Genomic DNA, 18,045 nt, shown 5'->3' with positions numbered 1-18,045 from the left:
TTTTCAGATCTAGTTTAGAATTTGATCCATAAGCCACAAATTCAAAGATCATCAACAAATATACTTTAGAACATTTATTATACTACTAACAACCTCAAAAACCATATTTATTTAACATAAATTTATCCCTCTTCTATATCTTAAATTTTCTACCACCACAAAATCAAAAATTAAAGAGGAAGGATGATTAAGAAAAATTTTTAGAACATTTATTTAGTCTTAAAAAACTTGAAATCACACCCTAAATATCCTATGAAAAACTCTTACCTTAAAAACTTAGATCTCCCGCACCGACGACTCACGCTAACTCTGCCTCAGCTTGCGCACAAAGGAAAAAATGAAGAAGTGAAGGAAATAGAGTTTTTATAAAAATTCAGTGGGTTTCACATTTTTTTAATTATTTCTTCTTTCCTCTCTCTTCTTTCCTTTTCTTTTTTTTTATTATTTTACATGTAATCATTACGCGGCCGCCGAAAGCAATCTCGTTCTTCTTCTTCTTCTTTCTTTTTTTTAATACCTTTTCTTTTTTTATAATAACAATAATTTAATATATTATTTATTATTATTATTTTTAATTTAGAATTATATCCTAAGTTAGATTTAATAATTATCTCCTACTAATTTGCTTATCTCTAATTTTTTTTTTCAAAATTTCTATTAACCCAAATTAACTATTAAAATTTAAATTGAGATGTTACATTATTGGACCTCCAATATGTTATTAGGCACGTTGGATTGAAAGTATTAGACTCCTTACTCCTTGCCTTAGACTCCTTTCATGCCACCATGCTCATAATTACCATTCTCAAGTTTCGTTGTCATTAACACTATGTCATCGTTACAGGGTCTATCAAACTGTCTCTATATGTTGTGTTTCAAGAAAGTACTTCGACGATCCCTTAAAATTCAAAATGTAAGTTCCACAAAATTTGATGTAGAGTAGACCTAGTTTAGGTTATTTATAAATTTGGTTGTACGCAATATCATATAGAATACATAGCTATAGAATAGGTATACTTTCATGAACCTTTTTTTTTTTTGTTTTCAAAGAATTTTGATCAACTCATGAACTTCAAACATTCCAACTTCCGATGATCGTCGATCCTCATCTGTATTATATTTCAGTTGTCTCAAGTTTTGGGATTCAAATTCTATGAAGGTGAGATTGATGAATTTATATGAAGTTTTATCTTTGAATAAATTTTTCCTCATTTATAATAAAGTATAAAATATTCTCTATATTCTCTAGAAAGGACAATTTCATGAAATTCATGGTTTCTCAACTTGACATGATCCATTCCCCACATTTTAATATTTGCAATTCCCAGCTGGCGTGTTTATTTTCAAGAGCATGTCATTTAGATGTTTATATCAGAACTCATATATATATATATATATATATATGTGCAAAAAAGCCACGTCACTTGCTAGACATGCAGCATCTTCTTCCTAACGACACGTCCAAAACCTCGAGACTTACGCCCACAACACTTATAATTTCAACACTACACACACGTCATCTCTTAGATACAGAAAACCCAGAATCTATCCATTTCAGCTCTGCAACGTCTCACTGTATATATAACTCACCACTTAATCAGGATCTCGGACTACGCACTGATTAATCATTACAAAAAGATAACGAGAAGAAGAACCGATAACAATGTCGTCTCCTCCCTCAGTCGTCGACGACGGTGCTTCCAAATCTGACGGACTCCCCCTCAGACCAATCCCCGGCGGCTATGGCCTCCCTTTCATCGGCCCCCTTTTTGACCGTTACGACTATTACTACAACCAAGGCCGCGAAAAGTTCTTCATTTCCAGAATCCGCAAGCACAACTCCACCGTCTTCCGCACCAACATGCCTCCTGGTCCCTTCGTCGCCTCCAACCCTAGGGTCGTTGCCGTCCTCGACGCCCTCAGCTTCCCCATCCTCTTTGACGTCTCCAAGGTCGAAAAGCGCGACGTCTTCACCGGCACCTACATGCCCTCTACCACCTTTACCGGTGGCCACCGCATCTGCTCCTACCTCGACCCCTCCGAGCCCAAACACGCCCTCATCAAGCGCTTCTTCTTCTACCTCCTCTCATCTAAGAAAGACCAGGCCATCCCGCTTCTCCGAAGCCACCTGTCCGAGATGTTTCAGAAGCTCGAAGACCAGGTCCACGGCAAGAGCCAAGCCTATTTCAACTCCATAAGCGACAACGAGCTCTTCAACTTCGTGTTCCGATTCTACTGTGGAAAGGATCCGAACCAAACCAAACTCGGATCCTGGGCCCCTAAATACTTCGAGTTCTGGGTATATCCTCAGGTTGCACCGCTCGGATCCCTCGGACTACCCTGGTACTTCTTCCCCATTAACGTGATCGAAGATTTCTTCCTCCATACGGTGCCGTTTCCGGCGTTCTTGCTCAGATGGCTTCACCGGAAGCTGTACGACGCCATTTACACGTCCGCCGGAGAGGCGCTAGACGAAGCGGAGCGTATGGGGCTAAGTAAAGACGAAGCATGCAATAACTTGCTCTTCGTTCTTGGATTTAACACTTACGGCGGGGTTAAAATCGTAATTCCAAGTCTGATGAAGTGGGTGGGATTAGCTGGGGAGGGTTTACACAGAGAGCTCGCGGACGAGATAAGGAGCGTGGTAAAGGAGGAAGGCGGGATGACATTAGCAGCGTTGGATAAGATGGCTCTGATGAAGTCAGTGGTGTGGGAAGTGCTGAGGATAGACCCGCCGGTTCAGTTCCAGTACGGGAAGGCGAAGGAGGATGTGGTGGTCCGGAGCCACGACGCCGCGTTTCAGATAAAGAAAGGCGAGATGGTGTTTGGATATCAGCCGTTGGTTACGAAGGATCCGAGGGTGTTCAAGAACCCGGAGGAGTTTTTGGGCCATAGGTTTGTTGGGGAAGGAGAGAAGTTGTTGAAGTACGTGTATTGGTCGAATGGGAGGGAGACGGAGGAGCCGACGGAGGACAACAAGCAGTGCGCGGGGAGGGATCTGGTGGTGCTGATGCTTAGGGTAACTTTGGTGGAGCTCTTCCTGCGTTACGACACGTTTACGGCTAAGCTGGGGAAGCCTTTGCTTGGTCCCACAGTAACCATCACCTCCTTGACCAAGGCCACCTCCTTCTGGTGAAGGTTATGTGTGTTTGACTCAGCGAGTTTTGTCACGTAATGAAGTAAATTTAAGAATTTCATGGAACCTAATTCACGTTAAGTACCATGATTGTTGCATAATAATAAAGTTGCTTCTTTTGTGTGTGATTGTTACGGCGTTATAACTACGTGTGTCTCTTGTATCATCTAATGTTAGAGAAATTATTAGGTAGACTGTTATATCATTTATAGTCTATCAAATGAAAACATGACATTTAGATCAAAATAAAGAGATTATACATTCTATAATAAATAAAATTAATTAAAATAATATTACATAATATTTTATTTTGGTAGCTTGAAACTACAAATAATGTACTAGATCAATTTCAGAATTTATCTGTAATGTTATACTTCCTCTCCTCGTCTAACAGAAATAATAGGTTGGCTACACTTTAAGAAATATTGAGAAAAGGTTTTGTATTTGAGAAAAATATTTTTCCTGTTTGAAAAATATATTTTATATTTAAAATATGTAGGTGTAGTATAGAGTAGTCGGGCAATAAATACAGGGCAGGATTGAATATTCCACTGCAGATTTGAAGAACTTGTTGGTAGATTAGCTCTATGTATCACTGCTTTTTAAGCATGGAGACCTTGAAGGGTTTTTGGAATCCAACTCATTCATGAAAAAAAGGGGGGCGATTGAGCAAATAATTATGAGGGGCACTTGAAATTCATCAAAACATTCATTAAAATTTGTAATGATGTTGCTGATGGTCGTGCCTCGGCCTGTCGCTACCACAAGTAGCTAGCAGTGGTTTTCCTTTTGATTATATATATATATATATATATATATATATAACGGAGTGGGGTGAATATGATAATACCATATGAAATTCTCCAGGCTGAAAAGCAAAGGTAGAGAAAGAAAAGGAAAAAATATTTTATTATTTATTTTTACGAGATATATTTGAAATTGAAAAATCCCTTTCCTAAAGACCTCTTTGGCTTTTGTTTTTTTAAAAATAAAAAAGTTGTTTGGATGACTGTTTTAAATTTAATTATTTTTAAAACTGTTTTAATTTTCTTATTTTTGAACAAAAGATAGAAACATTTTAAGCTGTTTTCATTTCAGTTTTCTTGTTCTCGAAACACGCAACTTTAACATACTACTTTATTGAAAAGCATAATTAGCTTAACTAATTTTTATTCTATTAACCAGCTGCAACCATCACTATTAACCTATTTTTTAATTTTAAAAATATTTTTGAATTAACATAATTAAACAAATTTTTATTTTATTTTCGTTTGAAAAGGAAATTTAAAAACTAAACCAAACAAGTCCTAAAATATTATTTATAGAAAATTGATAAAAAAAACTCAAAGCAAGCAAGTAATATGACTTGAGATTGAGAAGATTATTGGAAGACGCAACAAAGTGGATCTAAAAGAAATTGAAAAGAAAATTAGTTAAAATTGACACCTCATCAGTCATCTATTAAGATGGATATATTGGCCCAACAGAGGATGATAAAGATGGATATCAGAATGGTCCCTTCGGAATAGCTGAATCGCAAAATGAGAGCCCCAATAGGGCTCAGGCCCAATCTTAAGTGTCATCTAAAGCCCAGCACTATTAAAAGAAAGCCCAAACTATAGGATGGCCCAACAATCACAATAAAACCCTTTCCTGGTGTTTCACTCCATTCGAATAGGTTGATGATATGGGAGGCAAAACAACATTTCAAGTTTAGTTCAAAAGATATATGCATAATTTTTGCCTCGTTTCTCAATCAATGCTACTTTGGATTGAACCTGCCCAAGATATCTCCAAACTGCATTTATAGAAAATTTATCTCTCTTAATCAATAAGGATCTTTTTCTTAATATTTTCCAATTTCATTTCCATCACCTGAATGACAAAACTATTGGTCTCAAACCAAATGATCAGCTTTTCAAATCAAAATCATTGTAATCATAATTAATTTAACATGGATGCACATTTAAGAACAAATAGAAACTACAGGGCAACACTTGGTTTGATTGATTGAGGAGTTGAATTAACTTGAAATCTCTGATTTAAGTTCTGAGATATACAATCATATTAAATTAAAATGTTAAGTACATTCTCGAAATACTATAAAAATTGTCTTCAACGGTAACAAGATACAAATTATTTTAGGTAAATGGTGATGATTCATTGAGATTTTTAAAAATATTGGGCGATGGAACAGACAAAATCAGATAGAAATTATTGATTACAAAATACAATATCAAATCAAAATATAATTCACTCCATCACTAACTTCAAATCAAAATTGAAAGAGTCAGGCATAATACGTAATTCCTCCGTTTGAAAATGTAAGAGATTTTTTAATGAATTAATTATTATAAAATGTAAGATATTTTTAATTTTTTAAAATATAATTATTATTATTTTTTTAAATATCCCTATTGAATATATAACTTTATTTTTTTAGGTGAAATATTTTATTAAATAAAAATAAATATAAAAAATAAAATTAATTTAAAAATAAAATTTAATTAAAAATATTTTATATTTTTAAATGAAGATAATAATTTTTAATTTTTTAATCAACTTATACAAAGGCAGTGGCCTTTGCCTTAATTGTCAAGGGCGAAATGGGAATGGAGAGAGGCACAGTGCATAATTATCATTTGCAAATGCCCCACTCTCTAAAGTCTACAGCTTCTTCTTTTTCATTCTTCCATGTCAGCCGGCCATGTACCTTTCTCAAAGATATTTCATGTTACACATTACACAATAATATAAAACCACAATTAAGGTTAATAATCAACAATTAACAGTAATAGCTATAATAATACAAATTACGAATATGACAGCAGTGATGCGAAAGTTATGTAAGTAAAATAGAACGCCAAACAGCAGTGATGTTGCCATTTTTAAGACAGTGCATGATGATATATGACGTACATGTTAAATTAAATTAAATACTTAAATAATATGTGATAAAAAACTAGGCGACAAGCATTATCAATTAATATATTTTTAATAAGGCATCTAGCACCCATCATTATATATGCGCATATTCTTGGCCCAAAAAAAAAAAAAAACGTACACATTCTCCTGAAAGCAAAGACTAGTGGCCCCCACCGAGGTCGACGTTGATCTGTCTCCCCGTGAAACTCTTTCTGTTATTTCTTTATTAAATGAAAGCACGAAAACTTCACAGCCCGCTGATTCTAGGCAATGGGGTTTTACGGACTATTATAATTTAAAGCATTTTGGTACTTCTATACCTAGAGCCAGAAATATGCGTGGAATTGTACACATTAGTCCTAAATATAGGTCGAGTTGAATTGAAAAAAATTAGTCTAAATAAAAATGAGTTTTTCTTTTTGCCCTCAACCATATAATTAGTAAACTATATGAATTAGTTAAGATTAACTCATTTAATTCATGTATTTTTTTAAATATATATATATATAATAACGAAAAAAGGGAGGAACATTGGTGATTCATGACTTTTAATAAATAAATGGACATGAGTTGATTGGCTCAATTTAAATATCTTATATAAATATTATGAGTTAAAATTTTGATATATCTAAAATGAATCATAACATAATATTAAAACTTATCATTATTTTCATTTAGGTATATTTTAAAAAAATTATAAAATATAAATTGAAAATAAAATAAAATAGGATAGCAGGTTAATCTATTTAATTCATTAACTCTTAAGAATTGAGTTAAATTAAGTTTTTTTAACTTATATAAATATAAATTGAATCCATCTCCATTCAACTGATATTTTTTCTAACTCATATAGGACAATCTATATAATTTTGGCCGGTTCATATTTTCAATTCTATAATTATACCTAACACTTTTCAAGACTTTTCATACATATTACATTGAATAATTATATTATAATTAGGTTAAAATATATATTAATTTTTTAATTTTACACAATATTTTATTTTAATATTTTAATTTTATAAAATATTTTTTTAGTTCTTTAACCTGAGTACTATTAATTTTATTTTTTAAAAAATCTATATTAAACTTTTAAATATTAATAAAATATTTTAAAATGTTGACATATTAAATTTAATTTTCTTTAAAAAATAATGATTAACATTTAAAACTAACAATGTTAGAGTTAAAAAATTATCTAAATTAAAATCTTATATAAAATTAAAAAATTAAAAATATATTTTAATCTTATAATTATTAATAAAAAAAGTATTTCAAAACTAATATAAATAAACAAACTGCGCTGCACAAGACCAATAAACCATGCTGACTAGATTATATAGTCATTTATAAGCTATTGACTTTCTATAAAAAAGTATACTATAATGATTGTGTTATGTTTGCTTTTCAGGAAAAAAAGATATTAATTTATACTTACATCACTATTTTGCCCATAATTTATATTACATTTAGTATCTCAAAATTATAAATACACGTCAAAATATATTTATTCTATTTATACTATAAAGTATTAAGAATTAAAGAAATAAAAGTAAAAGCACAGACAGAGAAAATGGTAAAATACCCATTAGACTGTCTGCGACGCATTGTTGCCTCCATCAACCGCCGATCTGTGACCAAACCCTACGGACTTAGCACACCTAACCAATTCACACCGATCCTTCAACCCCTTTTGGGCATTCATTGCCTCCCTGCTCGCGTTCGATCTCGCTAGTTTCATTTCTTTTGGGTCGAAGGCAAAATGGCTTGCGCATCTCGTATAATCAATCACTCCAGAAAGGTAACCATGTCATACTTCTGATTTGTCGTTTCTTTTCTTTTTCATTTTGTTTTATCTTTGATGACGCATCAATCCCACTTAGTTTCGCAGCTTGTACAAGTAGACTATGTGCGTTTCTTGTATCTGGGCGGTATTTCTTTATACTGCTTCATCTTGAGACTTTTTATAGATGATGAAAATTTTCCATCAAGCATTGATTATTCGTTTTTTTTGGGGAAATTAAGCATTTTGATATTCTCAAAGGGGTCCTTGGAACAAAGTTTTGCCCCATCTTATTGAACCAAAGCCCTGTGTTTGTCACCATGGATCTCTCCGACGAGTTCTATTTACATTAGCACTACAGGTTAGCTTATTACCTAAGATTGCAATCTATAAGAGAAATCTTTGCAGTTGTTATACTGAAAAGTATTACGTTACGCTTCACTTCTTCGTTCAACACGCTTGGGCGCAACGCAAGGATGATTTTGTACGCTGTAATTTCAGAATTCTATTGGTTGCATTTATCTACTGTTACTGTTGTACATACTTTTGTTATTAATTTTTCCTTATAAACAACTTTAAAGCTTCCCCCATTTCTTAATTTTCTTTATATATTCAGCGACATCTTCTGACTTTTTTTTTCCCTTCCCGATGTCCATTAAACTAGTTGTTAACCAGATGCTATATGTGTGTATGGGTTTTTCTTTATAACTTTGGCTGTCTGCGCTTCTGTGGTTCTTTTTGGTTGGGGAAGTTTTGAAAGGGTTGTGTGAATTTTGACCTCATCAGTCATCTGGCATATTTTATGTGTGCTGTTTTAAGAACTTGTCACGCACATAATTATTATGTTAAACCAATATACTATGTGTATCTGAATAGCTTTTCATTTATTTAAAAAAAAAAAAAATCTGTCATGTCATATTTAGTTTTAGTTAAATGCTGTGTCTGATATGGTACCGTTGTGCATGGGTTTTCTGCTTGGGTGTCTCTCTACTCCATGTTGCTTATGAAATATTAAAGTGAGACATATATGTGTTCCTGCAGTTGAGGAATGCTCCCGACTTGTTACACCATGAACGAGCTCTTTTGGCTAGATGTTTCTCTAGTGAGGCTCATCCTTCTATGAACAGAAATCAAGGTACCTGGCTGTTGTTTCCCCCTATTGATTCATTGATTGTTTGACATAAGCAAATGATGCCTTATGTACTACAAATGCATACAACGGGTTTGGTTTCTGCAATATGTTTAGTTGACCATAGGCTGGGGCATGATCAGCATAAACTGTTTGGGCCGTGTCAAGTTTTATATAGCTGCTGCATGGTATATGGGGTTTCTGTTTTAATTTTTATATTTACTGCCTGTCTTTATAATCGAACTTCCAATTTTGGTGACAGTACTATCATAGTTAGATGTTGGTTCTATTCCAAAAAAAATATAGTTCTATGATGGTGCAGTCTTAGTACAGTAGTCGAGTCAAGTGATATTTATCCCTCTTGGTAGAGAGCCAAGTTGAATCTCTCTTGAGCAACTGGTAACAGGGATGAATTTCCAATATGTAATTTGCTATAGACATACAGGCTTTTGTAGGTTACCCATTCAAGGCGTTCCCTTTACCTTTAGGGTGGAATTCTAGACATTCTGGATGAATGTGTTTGGAAGTCTAGTTTTTATTTTCATGATGATATGGGAGGGAATCACCTTTATGAATTTATGATCATGCAGTGTAGGAAGTTATGATTCATCTGTACTTTCTTGATGTTCCTAAATTTTCATATATTATATTTATGAATTATGAATGGAGGAGTGAACTATTTTTCAGATATTTGCAAAACCCAATTTTATGGTTATCAGTCCCCAACAAGAAAGAGTGCTTCTGAGCTTGCCTCCTTCCATGCTGTAAGTCAAACCCAGTTTATGCCAATTAAGCAATATGTTAAAAAGAAGTTTTGCTGTCTGCGCTGCCGCCCATCCCTCTCCTTGCCCGTGCTTTATTATAATGAGCTGATTTTTCTAGCTGACCTGGAGGCAATTGCCGAATTCTGTATTTTGTAGAAATCATTTGGTGCACAGGCGAGAAACATCTCAACTTGTTTCACCCAGGGTTCCTTGAACAATGAGAATTCACGGTATCTTTTAAAATGTTTATTGAGTACTTTTCTTGCTTCAGCAGGGTAATGCATACTTATTTTATTTTCTGTTCTCTCCCTCACCCTGAAAAAGCTCACAGGTACAATCAAGGAGATCTTATGCATCGGCTTCAGGTACTTTCCATGGCTATTTGGGTCTCTTTCTTTGTGATCCAAGTCGTACTTTTCACTCGAGTTTTTACTGAATATTTTACCATAGCGTTCATAGTTTAAGAAGAAGCTGTCATTTGGCGTAGCTTGAATTTAGGATATATATGTCTTGCTCTTACCAATCAATTTGTAACAGAGCATGCTGTGGCTTCTGCTGCTTACCATTCATGTTGCATGTAACTTTGTTGTATCTACTCTTATATGGGCTTCTATGTATTGATTGATTCCTACCTGAAAGGATAAGTTGAATGATTAAACAGAAAAAACAACAAATAAAGAAAGTTCTTTCTTTTCAGTAGCCCCTGGTGAAAGAATTTAATCAGCCTTCTTTTTATTGTTTTACGTGCATTCCCTTAATACATCCGTGGATGTCTCCTGATATATTGTTTGAGCTTAATGTTTTCGAGTGAACTAGAAACCATATAAGAACTTGTTAGATGTTATAATTGGATTTATTTCATTCTTTCATCAATGATGTATTTTACAAGAGTTTGCTGTTTTTACAGTTTTTCCACCTCATTTTTAATTTGTAAGTATTTTTAAGGATGCTTGTATAACTTGTATAATAGTAGTGTACTTCTCTCGTTACCAATACTGGCGTATATCTTTCAGACCTTCCTCCACACCAAGAGATTGGAATGCCTTCGCTCTCGCCTACAATGACTGAGGTATGTATCTTTCTGAAGTTCATGAGATTGTTATACAGTGGCTTATTGTTTCTGCCTACCGCCTAGTGATTCACAATTAAATGTAGGGAAACATTGCAAGATGGTTGAAGAAAGAAGGGGAAAAAGTTTCTCCTGGTGAAGTTCTGTGTGAAGTTGAAACTGTATGATTCTTGTACTGTTGACATTGTAGGCTTATTTTGTATAGCATGACCATATGTGGGCCTTGACGTCTCAATATATTACTGCTGAAGGATAAAGCAACAGTAGAAATGGAATGCATGGAGGAAGGTTATCTTGCCAAGATAATACGTGGTGATGGATCAAAAGAAATCAAAGTTGGTGAGGTATTGAACTATGGTCACAAGTTTTAAGGGAATTTCTATTTAGTGTTCCATTAAGTGCATCTGTACATAGACAAATTTTATGGCTTTACACCCAAAACTTTAAATGCTGAGGTAATGGTTTTGGTAACATAGACATTTTTTTTTAATAGGTCATCGCTATAACTGTTGAAGACGAGGATGATATTGCAAAGTTTAAAGATTATCAAGCTTCTGCATCAGGTGCTAGTGCTACCCCTGCTAAAGAACCATCTGCCCCTCCCCCACCAAAGAAAGAGGTTGTGGAAGAGCCTGCCCGAGAACCTGAGCCAAAGGTTTCCAAACCTAGTGCATCTCCTCCATCTGGAGATCGCATATTTGCCAGTCCTCTTGCTAGGCAGTATGCTGAAGAGAAAAATGTATGTTAATCAAATGCTGGGTTGAAAGTTGTTTGATAAATAATAGCAATAACCTGTTTTAAAGATATATTACAAATTTTTGTCAACAATGTAGGTCCTTCTCTCAAGCATTAAAGGAACAGGACCTGAAGGGCTCATTGTTAAGGGTGATATTGATGATTACTTGGGTATCCTTCTGTCTCTTTTTCTGTGTTCCTAGATATCATAGTTGGTCTTTTTGTTGTGCTAGAGGAGTCCTGTGTCTTGCTAGCTCTAGGGTATTTTATTGACCTTAGCCGATTGATTTGATGTGGATGATATGCTTTACCATCTGATGCAGCTTCCGGCGTCAAGGAGGTTTCAGCAGCCTCAAAGACCAAGGTTGCGGATGCAGCTTTGGATTACACTGACATTCCTGTCTCTCAGATAAGGAAGGTAGCATAAAGAATTCCTCTTATAAATAGTGTTCTGAGATTTATTGGTTGACACTGGAGAAGTTGAGTGCATTAATTTTAGACCATTTTGTTTAGACTGTCCTTCTGTTGTGAATACGAAGTTACCTTTCACTGAAAAATGGAGCCTTGAGTATTAATCAGTTGGTGAGATTGAATATTTAAATTAGGGACATAACTATTTGTCAACCAGCTGACAAAAGTTATGTCCAGTTTTTGTGCTTCCTCCATATAGAGTCGTTGCTCTTTTTTTTTTTTAAATTATTATATAAGTCCTTTTGGATCATTAAATTTGTATGCACCGAGTCTTTGTTTTTATATGGTTATTTTATTCCTTTTATTCCAGCACCTTTCCGTTTGCCATCCATTCACTTATATGCTATGCTCTTTCATCATTGCATCTTTCACTGCACACGTGATGTTTGTTTACTTGAAACTAACTCTTTATATTTTGACAGATTACAGCTTCACGCCTGCTGTTATCGAAACAAACTATTCCTCATTACTACTTAACTGTAGATTCTTGTGTTGACAAACTCATGAGGTGAGTGGGCTGTCTATGGTAGATGATATATCTAAAAAGTTGATTGTTGATAGAACACCATGGCATTGTACAATTCATGTAGCCAACCTAGTTAGTGGGATAAGGCTTTTTGTTATTATTGTTTAATGTACTCTGTTTGCCTGCAGTTTGCGTGCCCAACTCAATTTATTGCAAGAAGCATCAGGTGGGGCACGGATTTCAGTTAATGACCTTGTAATCAAGGTAATACATCTGTCTCTGACCCATGTAATTGTGCTTGAGATATGTAGGTTGTCTTTTTGAGATGTTAAGTTCCGATTAGGAGTACAATGTGAGATTAGGTGTTTGACAAGCAAATGCGAGTTGAATGTTGTGACCTCTAAAATCATTCTGAGTGATTCCTATTAGTTTTGAGCTTAATGTCAGACATAAATACTTGGGTTGTATCCCATGCGCCTCTGACTTATCTGTTTTTGGATTCATTATGGATTTGTTTATATTCTGTTTGTGGCATCTTAAAAAATTAAGAAGACTTGTGGATTTTTTATTCGATCGATCTAAAGAGGAGCAGCTGTTGTTGTGGAAGTTATATGGGAGTAAATATTCTATCAATGTAGAGGATAAGCTGGTTCTGTCAATGAAAAACAGACAAAAGGGTTGGTGAGTGGATAGACAGCGGGTGAACTTGATATGAACTACCTTTCTTGTGTTAACATAGAATACAAAGTATGTGTAAGATGCTAGTGAATTTGGCCCAACAGTCACATGATCACGCCTCTAAACCTTTTGGATTCAGCATACATCTTCCGTGATATGTGGTGTTGAGCCGATGTGTTCATATTATCTTTGTTTGGTTTATCTTTATTTATTTCAGGCTGCTGCTTTGGCTCTTCGTAAAGTTCCTCAATGTAACAGTTCGTGGTCAGATGATTATATTCGCCAGTAAGTCAAAAGTTTTGCATGCGAGAGCTGCCATCAAGTTTGTATATCCCATCCGATGTATCGTGTAATTTGTCTTACGCAGGTATCATAATGTGAACGTTAATGTTGCCGTGCAGACAGATCATGGACTTTTTGTTCCTGTCATCAGGGTGGGTCATGCACTCTGTTTAACTGAATTGAATGACCTTGATGTCTTTAGTTTCAATTATGGCGTCTCACTGCACTCTTTCTTTTTTTTTTTTTTTTTGAATACAAGAGGCAAGCATAACGCTTGAGATAAATGACAAAATCAGCTTACAAAAAACGACAGAGCAATACAGCTCAACAATGACACTCTAAATCACTCTCGCTTTCTTATTGGTTATATTCACAGGACGCAGACAAGAAAGGCCTCTCAAAGATAGCAGAAGAGGTCAAACAATTGGCATCAAAAGCCAAAGAAAACAGCTTGAAACCCCAAGACTATGAGGTAATACAAGTTGTGCGAATAATTATTGGCCTGTGAAAGATGATCTCATTTTGACTTGTGGATTTTCTGGCAATTCACTATGCAGGGAGGTACATTTACAGTTTCTAACTTGGGAGGGCCATTTGGCATCAAACAGTTCTGTGCCATCATCAATCCACCTCAGTCAGGCATTCTTGCTGTTGGATCTGGTGAGAATCCTATAGGGTCTTACAATCTATTAATTTTTCAAACAGTTATTGTTCTTATCTTCACACTTGGTACTCTGTCATCTACCTTAACAGCTGAGAAGCGGGTCATACCGGGTTCGGGCCCTGGAGAGTTTAATTTTGCTTCTTTCATGTCCGTAACGCTCAGCTGTGATCATCGTGTAATAGATGGTAATACTTCTTGATTAGAGCTTCAGTCATCAAACTTGTTTTATATGAATTAGTGACGATAGGTCTTTAATGGTACATCTGATGTTTGTTCAGGTGCGATTGGTGCTGAATGGTTAAAAGCATTCAAAGGCTATGTTGAAAATCCAGAGTCAATGATGCTGTAAGATTAAACTGAAGGCTTCCTTGACAAATCCTTTCAACTGATTATTAAGGCGGGAATGAGAGTAGTTCATCTGGGCTCTATCCACATACCCATTTAGGTTTGGGGGATTGTATTCCTGACCAATCTTCGATTGAAGTCTCTTAACCTTCTTTGGCCGAAGTTTAAGTCTTTTCTCAGAAGATGAAATTTGCAATTTTGTATTTTGAATAAGGGTCGGAAGGGGCATTTGATACATTTGAAATTTACCTTCGACAAAGAGGGCAATCCCCAAAGGAGGCAGATTCCTGCCCGAGATTTTTCTGTTAGACTCTGAATAATTGGCAATTTTCTTGAGATATGCTCTCATCTCGTTGTAGTTGGTTACAATGAGTGGTGATGAGGAGGCTCTTTCCCAGGAATAATTTGTTAATATGCTGTATCATCTTTTTTGATCTTCCAATCATGCCTTTCTTTTTGTAGAAGGATATCCTTTTATTCGATTGGAATTATTATTGTTTAACACTCCTCCTACCCTTGCATGCGTAACGTGCTAATTTTCTTTCCACCGCCATTTCACATAAACCACATCGAACGCAATGGCAAAACAATCATCTAACTACCAACTCTTAGCTTTGACATTTCTATATTTCCATGCAGAGCAAATCACTAACATGAATATCTGACACCAAAAAGAACGCTTTAGTTGTGGGCTTTTAGTTACAAGACTTGGAACTTGATCTTCCGCCGCCAAATCCTAGCATCGGAGTGAGGCAGATTGATTCATATTTTACAAAGGGCAATGCATCTAGACAAATTCCTTTCAGGCATTCTCCCAGATAGTACATAACATGGAGATATCCTTCCTGGTCTTTCAAGCAAACTAGAAGGCTCTTTTTTTTTTTTTTTGCCGCATTCCTTCAACAGGCGTTGTTACTCGTTAAAAACACTAGACATAGAAAATTTCAATAAAAACCAGAGGGCACTTGTAACATGAATACCTTGTCTGCCTTTAGCATCAGCTGAAGATTTCTACAACTAGTATGTTAGACGAGGGAGAAACCGGCTCAAACAGAAGTAGCAGCATGTTCATGGTTTTGGAGTATTATTAGAAGTGAATGATTGTAAATGATGATTGCTAACTGTTCAAATCCATTATCAAAACCACAAAAATGGAGTCCGGCAAATTCTAGTCAATGGTGCTGATTTCAGTTTGTGTTAAAAAAGTCCCTCTTCACTACAACCCACAAAACACTCAAGTCCTGGAAACTTTAATCAATGGCACTTACTCCAGGCTCCAGCAAACACCCCCCCCCCCACAAAATAAAATAAAATAAAATAAAGGAATGAGGGCATTTTCACAAATGAGTACAGAATGAATGTATTGGAAGCATTGAAAAAATCGAACAAGGTAAATCAGGCTCAGGAGGGCATCTGTTACCAGTAGCCAATTCCACATAACAACATCCCTGAAACAATTTCTAGCCGAAAAACAAAAAACATATGACGCAGAATTCACGCATGGAACAAATTTAACACAATTTGCAAGAGAGAATGTACCAAATTTAGCACAATTTGCAAAAGAGAATGTACCTAGTGTTTAATGTGTGCACACTCCTATAGTTCGCCACCAAAGCCTCGTAAATTTCCAATTATCTCGTCTAATAAAGTATTGCATCAATCTACTATCAGTAAATAAATAATCATATCCACCAACATATCCCCTAAACCTGTGAATCTGGAGAGAATGTGCTCAGTGTTCGAGCTTAATCACAAAGTAGACAAGCCACTTGACTTCTACGTCACAGTATTTTCAAAATCTTTTATGCATTCACAATCTATAGCTGATGCTATAAACAAAATTGTATCTCAAATTTATTCATTACAGCGTAATTCGACGAATTTCAATGGAAGGGTTAGCCATCATCAAGATGAAATTATGCATTCAAACAATATTTTGCAACAGCAGATTTAGTATCAACTGCCACACATTGGTAACCTACTGTCTACAGCTTGTACTTCAATACTCACTCAAAATTGATATGAAAGGAATAAAAAATAAGAGCTCACACAAAATAAGCTCTTCATATTGGCACGTAGCGTTTCAATGCCTGCTTCGCCGTCACAGCCACTCCCGCCACAACTCCACCAACGGCTCCCGCGACCGCAGCCGATCTCACTCCTCTTGCGGCTCGATACAATGCACCCGTGCCAAGCCCCGCCGCCATACTATTCCAGACATCATCAGTATCCCTCACGGCCTGAATCCCGCTCTCGATACCGGCATACATCAACCCGATCACACCAAGTCGGTTGCCCCAAGCCCGACCCGCATGGCCAGAAGCGTTGAGAACCCGATTAATCCGAAGCTTCGTGGTGTCGCCAGATTCAAAGGATTTAACGCCGTCGACGAGTCCCCCTCCAGCGCCACCAACGGCGCCGGCTAGGTATCCGCAGCCAGTGTAGAAGGTGAGATTCTCACCCCAGGATCGTCGCTTGCGGCGGGCCTCTTCAACGAAAAGGTACTCCGGGGATGTTGGAAGCTGGTAAAGATTTCGAATAGGTACCTCGAGGTCCTTGTAGGGATTGTATAGACGTGTTTGATTTTGCAATCCGGATTCTGAGTCGCGATCGGGGGTCTGGTACGCCATAGGAGAAGCTTCCAGACGCTCGGGTTAGGGTTTCAGGGATCACAGTGAAAGAAAAAGCACGGGCACTCACAGAGAGAGGAAGCTCTGAAGCTTCCCTGGGTCAGGGAAAAGGAAGCGAGGGACTCGGGGGTAGGTTCGAGAGGAGATTCGGTCCAAGTTGAATAAATAGCATTAAGTAATCTGTGACGAACCGGGTTCAGTGATGCACGGAGTTTATTCCATAGAATTTGTAGATTTGAAATTGTGACAGTTTTGCTGGGTCCGTGCTTAAATGAAGTTGATTAATTTTAATTTTTTTACATATCATTTGAGATTAAGGTGCAAATTTAGCTATGTGTTATTTTCGTAGGAACATCTGGTAAATTAAAGGCTTAAAGTCTGTTAGATGATGCAAAATAAATTATAAATTTTAAAAAAATAAAACATTTAATAGTTTACCGTTAATTTCAATTGACAATCGTTATATAAGGGCTCACAATGACATGTAAAATTCCATAGGCAATTCATGTCAGCATGTGTAAAGGTGTAAATTTAGTCATAAATTATTTTTCAAAGAGTATTAAGTTGCTTCTACTATAAAAAATGAATCATCCAATCCTTTTTCCTTAATTTTGATTAAACATAATTTATTTTCATACTTATGAGGCTCATAATGCTTTAATCTCTTAAATTTTTTTGCCTTTATTTTCAGCATTAGCTTGAAAAGAAGATATTCAAAAAGTTTTCATATAAAGATATTTACAAAAACGACGTTAACAAAATAAAAGAAATAACTCATGACTAAATTAAGTTAGAATCAAACTTCTCTCATGTGTAGTAAAATTAAACTTTTTACTTGACTAGCTTCATCCTCATGAGTGTCTTCAGATAAGAACTCTTTAAACCTCCTTTTTTTTTAGTTGATACTAAAAATGAAGGCAAGAAGATTGGAGAGATAAATTAATTGTGGGCCTTGTAAACATGAAAAG

General features: G+C 35.7%; 3 protein-coding genes across 4 annotated transcripts; 2 read left to right on the top strand and 1 right to left on the bottom strand.

Moving 5' to 3' along the window:
* The first annotated feature begins 1,663 nt into the window (after positions 1 to 1,663).
* Positions 1,664 to 3,237, top strand: LOC129290945 (allene oxide synthase-like). Its single transcript, XM_054928008.1, has one exon. The coding sequence runs from the start codon at positions 1,664 to 1,666 to the stop codon at positions 3,134 to 3,136; it is 1,473 nt and encodes a 490-aa protein (XP_054783983.1). The 3' UTR covers positions 3,137 to 3,237.
* Positions 3,238 to 7,644: 4,407 nt separating this feature from the next.
* Positions 7,645 to 14,949, top strand: LOC129290870 (dihydrolipoyllysine-residue acetyltransferase component 3 of pyruvate dehydrogenase complex, mitochondrial-like). Of its 2 annotated transcripts, none has more exons than XM_054927927.1 (19): positions 7,645 to 7,862; positions 8,886 to 8,979; positions 9,661 to 9,737; positions 9,894 to 9,967; positions 10,062 to 10,102; positions 10,751 to 10,806; positions 10,893 to 10,967; positions 11,058 to 11,150; positions 11,300 to 11,545; positions 11,640 to 11,712; positions 11,865 to 11,959; positions 12,435 to 12,520; positions 12,667 to 12,742; positions 13,374 to 13,441; positions 13,524 to 13,590; positions 13,815 to 13,910; positions 13,996 to 14,098; positions 14,192 to 14,287; positions 14,381 to 14,949. In XM_054927927.1, the coding sequence occupies exons 1-19, from the start codon at positions 7,824 to 7,826 to the stop codon at positions 14,449 to 14,451; spliced, it is 1,626 nt and encodes a 541-aa protein (XP_054783902.1). In that variant the 5' UTR covers positions 7,645 to 7,823; the 3' UTR covers positions 14,452 to 14,949. The 2 variants fall into 2 exon arrangements, with proteins under 2 accessions (XP_054783902.1, XP_054783903.1); XM_054927928.1 differs by lacking the exon at positions 7,645 to 7,862 and adding an exon at positions 8,070 to 8,205.
* A 1,287-nt stretch (positions 14,950 to 16,236) lies between these two features.
* LOC129290871 (mitochondrial import inner membrane translocase subunit TIM23-2-like) lies at positions 16,237 to 17,224 on the bottom strand. The gene has a single exon (XM_054927929.1). It carries the CDS (start codon positions 17,075 to 17,077, stop codon positions 16,511 to 16,513), a length of 567 nt encoding a protein of 188 aa, XP_054783904.1. The 5' UTR covers positions 17,078 to 17,224; the 3' UTR covers positions 16,237 to 16,510.
* Between the last annotated feature and the right edge of the window lie 821 nt (positions 17,225 to 18,045).

This window comes from Prosopis cineraria, unplaced genomic scaffold, assembly GCF_029017545.1.
Source record: "Prosopis cineraria cultivar Desert tree isolate PC_DT_omini unplaced genomic scaffold, ASM2901754v1 PC13, whole genome shotgun sequence".
In the NCBI taxonomy this organism is placed as follows: Eukaryota; Viridiplantae; Streptophyta; class Magnoliopsida; order Fabales; family Fabaceae; genus Prosopis; species Prosopis cineraria.
Note: the sequence above shows the minus strand (reverse complement) of the source record. Positions and strands in the feature narration are given on the sequence as shown.

What these genes read in the sequence shown, in the direction of transcription:
- LOC129290945 (XM_054928008.1), top strand. Translation starts at nt 1,664, where the DNA reads ATGTCGTCTCCTCCCTCAGTCGTCGACGACGGTGCTTCCAAATCTGAC.
- LOC129290870 (XM_054927927.1), top strand. Translation starts at nt 7,824, where the DNA reads ATGGCTTGCGCATCTCGTATAATCAATCACTCCAGAAAG. An exon ending in ATCTTATGCATCGGCTTCAG is followed by an intron (nt 10,103 to 10,750) that starts GTACTTTCCATG and finishes TATATCTTTCAG; the next exon opens with ACCTTCCTCCACACCAAGAG. An exon ending in TGAAACCCCAAGACTATGAG is followed by an intron (nt 13,911 to 13,995) that starts GTAATACAAGTT and finishes TTCACTATGCAG; the next exon opens with GGAGGTACATTTACAGTTTC.
- LOC129290871 (XM_054927929.1), bottom strand. Translation starts at nt 17,077, where the DNA reads ATGGCGTACCAGACCCCCGATCGCGACTCAGAATCCGGATTGCAAAAT.